Source organism: Sinocyclocheilus anshuiensis, unplaced genomic scaffold (assembly GCF_001515605.1).
Source record: "Sinocyclocheilus anshuiensis isolate Anshui unplaced genomic scaffold, SAMN03320099.WGS_v1.1 scaffold928, whole genome shotgun sequence".
NCBI lineage: Eukaryota > Metazoa > Chordata > Actinopteri > Cypriniformes > Cyprinidae > Sinocyclocheilus > Sinocyclocheilus anshuiensis.
In genome coordinates, this window is record NW_015552531.1 from 599949 (window position 1) to 610386 (window position 10438).

The 10438-nt window shown below is 37.0% G+C and overlaps 1 protein-coding gene across 1 annotated transcript in view; it reads right to left on the reverse strand.

Annotated features, from left to right (window-relative positions):
- tmtopsb (teleost multiple tissue opsin b) overlaps positions 1-10438 on the reverse strand; it is a 30049-nt gene that overhangs the window by 8955 nt on the left and 10656 nt on the right. The window contains exon 3 of the mRNA XM_016453869.1: positions 4069-4302. Coding sequence (XP_016309355.1) covers positions 4069-4302 — 234 coding nt within the window. The remainder of the gene's footprint in view (positions 1-4068; positions 4303-10438) is intronic.

Sequence of the window (10438 nt, forward strand, 5' to 3'; positions counted from 1 at the left end):
TAATAATTATAATTTACTTTCATATTTTTGTTTTGTTATGCAGTAAAAACATCAAATTTCCTAAAAAAGATACTCTGAAAAAAAATGGTGTAAGCTTGTTTCTACCATGGGATCTATTCATCCATCCATCCATCCATCCATCCACCCATCCATCCACCCATCCATCCTGTGGCGAAAACAAGCTACCATAGCTTTGTTTTTAGAAAATGTCTTAATTATAAATTATAAATTTTTCAATCTGTCAGTTGGGTTTCTTGTTTTAAGCATAAACCTCACTAAACTCGGTTATATTTATGAATACAAATAAAGTAACATAAAATATAATAAAAAAACAAAAAAGTCAAATAAAATAACAAAAAAATAAGTCAAAATAAAAATAATCTGCCAATTTGGTAAGAAAAATAAACGAATAAATTGCTATTATATTAATATAATATATTTACTAATATATTAATAATTATGTATTGTTTTAAGAATGCTTTAAGAATGTTTTTACTGGAAACCAAGGGGGAAAAAATGTGAAAATGTTGTTGTGGTGCAATTTACATGTGCTTGTGACCCTTAAAGCCAATTAATGAACAAGGGAGGTTTTCAGCATACTAATGCTTCCCCTAAGTACACATTGTGCTCTTAATAAGGGAGAAAATGTGAAATGTGCCAGAAAATTCCTTGCGTACCAGAAAAGAGAAAGAGGAAGCAGTAAATGTAATTACCACACAGCATGACAGCTCCAGAACCCGGGCGGTATAATAGTACTGTTATTTACTCACGGGCTCAGGAACTTCGCAGCTCTCTCGCACTCCAAAACTCACTCTTTTTTCGGTACTCTTCCATTTTCAGCCGTCTTTCAATCTCTGCCGGTCATATTGACACATGCCGAGTAGATACTTGAATCTGTACAGCACTTTAAGTCTTCAACTCGCCTCAACTCACAGTTTCCATGGTTACGGGCTGGGAGGAATTGAAGACTGAAAATGACATACAGGTGACTGGTGTCTCCTCCGACAGGCAAAACTAGTTTTTCCAAGTCTTCGTCTCCGGTCTTATCACAAGCAATTGTTTGGAGCAGAGGCTTAAACCCATACAGAAGAGGAGTGCACAGATATTACAAACACAACCTGTTCACATGTACACAAGTTCAGAAATAATAATAAAATGTGCAGCTTGTATCAGTCTGACTCTGATCATGTAAGAAGTGCTTCTTTGAAAGAAAAGTTTCTTTGCAAACATTCTACTTTCGTCGAACTTAAACTTGCTTGAACAAAAACAAAAACTACAGCATTGAAAGATTAGATTTACTCAAATGGTTTGCTTCCAAACACTTGAACATAATTGCATGCAGATTGTTTTGTCCAGCCATAAACTAAAATAAACCTGGAATACAAATCACCCATCAAAGGATGGATTTGAAAAGCCTAGGCTTTACAAAAGAATGCACACTCTAAAAACTGATCTTTAAATAAAGTAAATAATGCTGAAAAAACCCCACCAATAATTTACTTGATTATTGTATTTTTTGTTTTTTTTTTGTTTCAGGAAAATAAGTAATGCATCTCAAAGCACCATTTCTATTAGGTTATTTGGATTAATGCATTTTTAGCTCAAATAGGATAAAAAAAATGGTTTTGTAATTCAGTCCCATTTTCCCTCTTCCCAGCATGCTCTGGGGCTTGAGTAACCAATATGGTCGCATTTGCCAGTTTAATTCACATCGTTGTTGTTGATTTTATCATGTTTAGTAGCTTAAAATGATCAGTTTGTTAAGTTTTAAGGCATTTCATGCATGTTCATATGCTGTTTTCAATAATTTAGCACTTTGCTTTCCACAAAATGTATATTACTTATAGAAATGTACAAACATAATACTGAACAATTTAAAACCATATAAAGTAAAAAGTGTACACAGAACACATTTCAAGCTGATACTTGATAGATCACCCAAAAATTGAAGTTGTCGTCATTTACTCACCCATATGTCTGTCCAAACCTGTTTGACTTACTTTTTTCAGTCCAACACAAAATAATATATTTTGAAGAATGTTGATAACCAAACAGACATCCAACGTATAGACATCCAACGTATATATAATTTTTTTTAATGTTCTAAAGAAGTAAAAACAGGTTTGGAATGACATATGGTTGAGTAAATAATGACAGAATTTTAATTTTTGGGCGAATTATCCTTTAAGAAATCTCAATATCTAATTTCAAATCCTGGCATCTTGACATATTAAAGTTCAGTCAGTACATTTGCAAAAATAAGCAGATGAATTCAAGTAATAAGAAATCCATGCTAAATATTGCCTTCGGTTTTTGCCCTCAGTTAATTATAATTTTTTTTTTACAGTGCAGAGTATGAGAGGAAAAGGACGAGCAGATAGAGAGATCGGAGGTTATCAGCAGAATACAATTCAAAACTCAGATTCAAAACCAGTAAAAGAAAAAGTCAAATCCTTGTTAATTTCCTGTCCCCAACAAAACACCGAACCATAAAACCTGATTTTAATATTACATCTTAATGAAATGTTCAAATGGTAGTTTAATAATATGTTCTGTAGATGACATCCTTGTAAGTTTTCAATACATAACTCATAAAATGTTATCATTTTATCTATAATAGCTTGACTAGATGAACTGAGTGGCCTTGACAGAATCTTACGAACCTAATTTAACTTAAGCTAGACATTCAAACAATTTTTCCTTTTCATTTGTTTCAGCCCACATTTTGGACCAAAATTAATTCCCAGGCTTAACACAGTCTCTATATTTCACATTCAAAGGCGGTTTTTAACACACTTGCCAATGACAGAGGAAAAACGACTTTAACTAATTAGTTTGTCTGTTGAATACATTTTAAAATAAGGTGTTGATAATGTGCTTTTGGGAATGACACCCCAACTGAAAACCTTATCAAATATGAGAGAACTCAAGTGATCCTGCTGTCAGTGTGTTCTTTTAAAGCAGGGGTCTTCAAATAAAATAGCTTGAGGTCCAGTAATGAACCCTCCTCAGCACCTGAGGTCCGGACAATTATATACCTAAAAACACGAATTGATGGTTTTTGCCAGACCATCTGCAAAATATATTTAAGCCAGAGTATCTGCAGGATATTTAAGCTAAGATTTAAGATGTTAAGACCTTTTTAAGACCTGCACAGATAAAATTAAAATGACTGTAAGGAGCATGATTTACTGCCAGTTGGCGACCCCTGTTTTAAAGAATAACTTGAGATTATTATTGTTAAAGACTAAATATAGCAAATAATAGAATGAGCTCATTATAAAAATACAGTAGCAACAAAGTGTATGGACACTTAAGCCATGCTTAAACTGAATTTACATACATTAGCTAACAAAATAGCAACTAAACAGCAATAAAATATGTCTAACCTTTTTTCAAAAGTGACATTACTTTTCTTAGTTATTTTTGCAACCACTTGTGATTCTATCAGCCATTTTTAGCTTAATACACAAAATGTTTTTTAAAAAAAGTATGTGCTTTCTTGCAATTACATTCATCCATTTTTAAGTGTGATTTAAGCATTCAAATGTGTAAAGGTATGTGCTGCATTTGCATGCAAATAAACTATGCAAATATCACTTGTAATGTAATATTCATATCATAGCCATCCACTGGGTTGACCATACGTCATCTTTTTCCCGGACATGTCAAGGCCGGGATATCTAAATTGCCTAATATGTCCAGGTATTGGCTTTGCTTTCCTAATGTGTTTCCACTTGCTGAAGATAATGACTGAAAAGTAGTTTGACCAATAGCATGCAGACATTGTACTAATCAACCAATCGTGGCAAGGAGGTGGGATCTTCAGAGAACGGTCAAAACAATGCAAATACGTGAACATATAATGTATGAGCACTATAGAAGGCATGTCAATAGGAAAACAAAGCCAAAACCTGGACATTTTAGGCAATCTAGAAATCCCGGCCAGGACATATCCGGGAAAAAGTAGACGTATAGTCACCCTACGTTCATTGAAGATCCAACAAGCATAGTATCTTTGCACACTGACTGATTAGCAGTTAATACAGTTTTTCTGTTAGCACCCACCTGTTTGTTCATGAAGATGTAGATGATAGGGTTTAAGACAGTGCTGCTCTTGGCTAACAGAGAAGGAACGATGCTGGCTGCTGGTGTGACCAGGCCGGGATGCCCGAATGTGGCCAGCAGGGCCATGATCCCGTAGGGCAGCCAGCACAGCAGGTAACACACCACCATGGTGACCACCATGAAGAGAACACGCTGCTCCCGCTTACGACTCACTGCCGTATTGATCCTGCTCATCTTTGCCATTGCGATGAGGGAAGAGGAAAAGGAAGGGACAGAGAAATAAGAGATGTGAGAAACACTGTGCAGCTGCGTCACTGCTTCTTTAGCCAAAGTAATAAAACTGTACATGCAGACATTCACAGATTAAATGCCTCAATGAACGTTTAGCATAGCTTCAGGCTGGGCAGAAATAGATATAGCCATGAAATCGATCACTCTGGTCTGTAATAGACCCTTAAACACAACAATGGGCGAACAGAAGGCCCATTACACGTTGCAGAATTGCCGACTGAGCATGATGCACCATTTTCTTAGTGCTGTAGCACTTTGTTTGGCTGCTAAGTGCTCTTTTGGTGTAGGCGCCCAAGAGCTGACATTTGCTACTTTGCTTGAACTTTAGTCCCTGAAGTTTGGTGCAGTGGTGCTCTGCAGTGTCATTTCCTCTCAGACCGCAATGGATGCAGAATAAAAAGTCATTTTCTTTATAATTTTTTTCCCAGAATTTCTAAGGAATAACACACTTTTATACAGCATTCAAAAGTTTGGGGTAATTTTTTAAAAGAGCTTAATACTCTTATTCAGCAAGGACACAACAAATTGATCAAAAATGACAGTAAAGATATCTATACAGAGTTTTGGCATGAAACTCTAGATGGTGCAGTCCGATAGGTCTAACTCAATCTGACCTAATGACATCATTATCACATGGCTCAGCTGATTGGTTCTCTCCTGTATCGGTAGCCAATGAGCTCGCTGCTCAACATTCAAATAAATGACTTAGTGCTTGCCGTAGCAGTGCAGCTTGCTTCAGAAACCCTCCACCTTCCCCAGCTCCACCTGTATGTTCACAGCAGCATGTTGTGGATGTACTATGGACTGGCAGTCTCGGTACTGGTTATCGTTATGCACAATATTAATAACCATCATGCAACCCAAATTTAAAATTTATCCTAGAAGGTTTTTTTTCTTTACTGAAAACCAAGGCAAAAATACTCAAATCAAATTCTTCCTGCATTCATTTCCAGATGAAAAAATAACGTCAACATCACTGATTTTGGCACTGGTTCTCACATGGCTGCCATTTTGAAGACATTACCAGCAAGAGTCAGTGACCGTTCTGTGTTGTCACACCTAAATAATTAAGTGACTATACAAGTGAAATTAATGAAGATGGATGGAAAAAGATAGAAAGTATGCAAAGGGAAGTAGCCCCATTAAAAATGGAAGAATTCACCTCTATTTTAAGATTCCTCACATATATATAAATGATCAGACATATATCTTAATGATCAGAGTCATACAGTGCTTTGAATTATATCCTATACTATAAATTACAACATGAACACGTCTTCCTCATGGGTCTGTACTTCTGAAATGTAATGGCTGAAACCCTGCACCCAGAGGAATATAATTGTGCTTTGACTAAGAGCTAATTAAGAGCAATGGAGTGGAACATGTGTGGCCCTTTCCTCACAGGCGGTCCTCGCAAGACACCCTCGTTTCTACCGTCCACCTTCCACAACTTGACAAATTATTCCTTAGAAGAATGTCAGATCAATGTCAAGTTGCTTATAGGCTCCCCATTGAGTTGCGCCACAGTTTTCTGGGTCTTTTTTAGTGGTCACATTAAAAATTAGTCCTATATGCAGAGAAGGGCAACATTCAGGGGTGCAGGCTGTGAATAACACGGCCTGCAAGGTGTGAAGGCCTGTGGGGGTGTAAAGTCATGGCGGCAGGTGTAAAGTCATCACCAGAGGCCACAGCCAGCGGCACATCTGTGGACGCACTACTAATTAAGACTGAGTGGAAGATGTGACGGCTGTTTGAGATGCAACACTGAGGTGGGTGGACAAAAAAAGGGCAGTTTGTACCGCGCAAAATGTCCACAACTTCCACCCAAATGAAGTTTGATTGACAGGTGGAAACTTCATGGTCACATTAAACACAGGGTACCATGACTAAAGACGGACATCCTCAGATGTGTATCACAATAGGAGACTGTGTAGGTGTGTGTCCGATTTCCGTAATCCTCAAATGAATTCCAGTAATTACAGCACAACTTGTGATGAAACATTATTGCTGGGGGAACAGCAATTACAGGTGCATCTCAATAAATTAGAATGGAAAAGTTAATTTATTTCAGTAATTCAACTCAAATTGTGAAACTCGTGTATTAAATAAATTCAATGCACACAGACTGAAGTAGTTTAAGTCTTTGGTTCTTTTAATTGTGATGATTTTGGCTCACATTTAACAAAAACCCACCAATTCACTATCTCAACAAATTAGAATATGGTGACATGCCAATCAGCTAATCAACTCAAAACACCTGCAAAGGTTTCCTGAGCCTTCAAAATGGTCTCTCAGTTTGGTTCACTAGGCTACACAATCATGGGGAAGACTGCTGATTTGACAGTTGTCCAGAAGACAATCATTGACACCCTTCACAAGGAGGGTAAGCCACAAACATTCATTGCCAAAGAAGCTGGCTGTTCACAGAGTGCTGTATCCAAGCATGTTAACAGAAAGTTGAGTGGAAGGAAAAAGTGTGGAAGAAAAAGATGCACAACCAACCAAGAGAACCGCAGCCTTATGAGGATTGTCAAGCAAAATCGATTCAAGAATTTGAGTGAACTTCACAAGGAATGGACGAGTTTCACAATTTGAGTTGAATTACTGAAATAAATGAACTTTTCCATGACATTCTAATTTATTGAGATGCACCTGTATAAGCAGTTATTTAAAAGTGCCAAGATGCTAAATGGATTAAACAAATAAACTGTGAAATAGGGAAAATTAGGACAGAAAATAAGCTTTGGGAACATGTGAAAGCATAGGATCAATTAGCGTTCAACACCTTACTAGCATAAATAAACATTTTGTTCCCTCTGAGAGACCAGATTGAATAGATTAAAAACTAAAAAACACCTAAATCTGATGACATCCAGAGCTGTCAAAATTCTAAAATGTGCCTGGAGAGTCACAAACGGCAAGAGCCCACATTGGTTGCATCATTAGAGCAGGCAAGTACATGTAAATCCAGGCATGCGCTACACATCTAATCCCGATGTTGTGGTGGTGTTGTGGTAATGAGATTCTCCCCTCTGGGTGCTTGTGTGAGCCCTGGAGTCAGAAGGTGGCAAACCCAGCAACATGGAGCGCTGTTAGCGCTCCTCGACAAGGAGATGCTAATGCGCGTGGCAGCTCCTGTGGCTGTCAGAAAGTGTTTGGTCAGGGAGGATCCCTCGTGTATGTGGGAAGGTGGACATGAAACATGTGGCTAGAAAGATTCTGAATGCAGTGTGGCTGCGATCACAGCTGAGACCTTTAAACGTAACTTTGTTTCTGTAGATCTCTCTCTGGTCTTGGAAAAACAACAGTCTCCATTAGAAAAAGAAATCTCTGTCAGCAGTCAGGGGAACGTGGGTAAATCTTTCAGTTCTCCGGTGAACCTGATATTCTGCTGATCTGGTGGAGGGTTCAATTTTTAAGACTTAAGCAAGATGGTGACGGTCCTTAAAAGTTTTTTCTACACTGCTGAGTCTTTAGCATCACTGTAAAAGAGTTGTGGACATCAGTTTGTGGTCAGTATTGACTGTGATGAAATGGTGATTAAATTGTTCCGGAAAATGGTAAGAAATGTCTTTCTATCAAGTTGTGACATGCATGGAAAAAACAAATATAAAACACAACCAGTGAAGTATGATTCACAAACAAACGAGCCAGTTCTTTTTATGCCTAGTTCACACTACAGGATTTTAAGCCCGATTTGCAAGTTAATGAGCTCGCCGACAGGTTGGGCTGTGATTGGAGGAAAATCAGCGGGTGATCAGCGCTCGTCAATCTTTATGTGTGAACTACTCAATGACGCATCAAAGAGGCTCGCTGACGCGTCGGCCAAATGAATATCTAGCATGCTAAATATCTGGACCGGTCGGCCTACTCGACATCACGTGGTGTCAGGTGTCTCGACAAGCTACAGCCAATGAGAGAGCAAGGCATGGGTTGAGGTCAGCGGAAGAAAAACCGCAGCAGCAACACAGCTTTAAGAAAAGTTTGGACAAAAGAAATGGAGCTATTTTTTTCAGAACAGATCATCACGCAAACAGCTTGCAGCACTAATTTCTTCCCTATGTCCATTTCAATTAAACAACTTCTGTTTCACTTGTTGATTCGTGTCATTCCCGTTCAACGTCTAGCGTGTGTTTTCGTGACAAAACGTGGTTTGGGGACCGTATGTCGTTGGGTGACAGAGTTGTTGTCAGCTCGTGTAAAAATGCTTCTATTTAGTTTTTTCCCTTATGATTTTTCTTTTCTTTATCTTTCTTTTTTCTCATGATCAGTAAAACAGTAAATAAATAAATAAATATATAGGGGGAAAAAATATGAATACATTTGAAAAAATATAAATTTAAAAAAGAAATAGGAAGAAATAAAACATTGTAAATAAATAAGTAATAAAATATATATAAATAAAGTTGAACTAATCTAAATATAAATCTAACATTTCATAACTAAATAAATAAATAAAAAAGAAAGAAAGCATCCGTTAATCAATCAATCAATCAATCAATCAATCAATCAATCAATCAACCAATCAATCAATCAATCAATCAATCAATCAATCAATCAGTAATAGGATTTGCAATGTGTTCTCAGACTTTAGATAAAGTAAAGTAATAGGAGGAATTTAAAATAGCTGCCAGTAAAAATCCTTCTCTCTTTCTCTCTCTCACACGCACATAAGTGAGAGACAATAAGTAAGTAGAGAAAGAGAGCTGATAGTTGAAAGATGGGCGGCTGAAGTGACAGATGGAACAGTGAATGAGAAGCACACAGCAAAGTCTAAAGCAGACTTAAAGAAAGTGTCAGCCAGAGAGAGAGAAAAAAGGGGATGGTACAGTATATGGATGAGGAGTTAGAGTTGAGTGACAGAAAAGAGAAGGAGAGATAAAACTTCATTCTAGTCCGACCCATTTCAGTAAAATAGGCCCTGACGATTGTCTCCTGATTGACTTGGGGCATAACCTGTTCCGTCGTCGCCCACACTAAACAAATACAGTGGACTAGATCATTAAATCTTCTGTCTGACAGGTGGGCAGAACAGTTGTGAGTATAGCTGCTAAAAAGCTCCCAGGAGAGTGTGTTGCTCTCCTTTCTTTATTGCTCCTGTCTCCCTCTATTCTTTAAGCAGCTACAGTTGCTTGTACAGCATGCATAAATCAGTGCCTTTAAGTAAACAGTCCGGCAAAATGAATTAATCACATTCATGTCTGCACTCTATTCTCTGTAAACCGGCGACGAGGGTGTGTTCAGTAATACAAACACTCCTTCCACCACTAATCTCATTTTCTGTGTGTAATTATATCACTCTATTTGTCATAACATGAAATTTTGTGTCCACTAATTATAGACTAACAAATCCAATCAAATGCCAATGATATAAATTACTCAAGGAAACACTCTGTGCAGGAGTTATATGGAGAGAGATCAACAGCATTTTAAATAAATGAGTCGCATTTTATCATTTTTATTTGAACTGTGCAAGCACCTCAAATTAGACAGCAACTGGTGTGCGGACGGTCCTGAGAAATTAAATGATAAATTATTAAATTATTTACAGGAAGTATCTTTAATCAGTTGGCGCACAAATTTCATGTTTTATGTGTAGTTTGAGCAGAAAGAACAGCACATATCAACTTGTATCCTTTCTATGTATTTCTGAAAGTCAAATCATTTTGACATTTTAGTGAATCGTTTATTCAGATGAGTCATTTAAATGAATCTGTTCAAAATGAGTCAATTTTTTGTAGTGGAATATTTACACAAAGTCTTCAGTTCATTACTGTTCAATTCATTTAGATATACTTTCTATCTTTTAATTGTGTTTAGTGTATATTTACCTATTCAAATGTAATACTGTCCTTTTCAAAGATTATGATGTCACGTTTCTAGAGTTACTAACATTGTAAATCTAGCAAAGTTTTTCATAATTTGTAGTTTTTAAAACAAAATTATATTTATAACACTACACTTTGTGTTATATAACATTGACATTAAATGTCAGAAAACTAGTTAATGCTACTGCATGAGTGTTTCTAATATAATGGCTGAGGGAGTGACAGAAAATTTTACATGCTTCTCTTCTGAC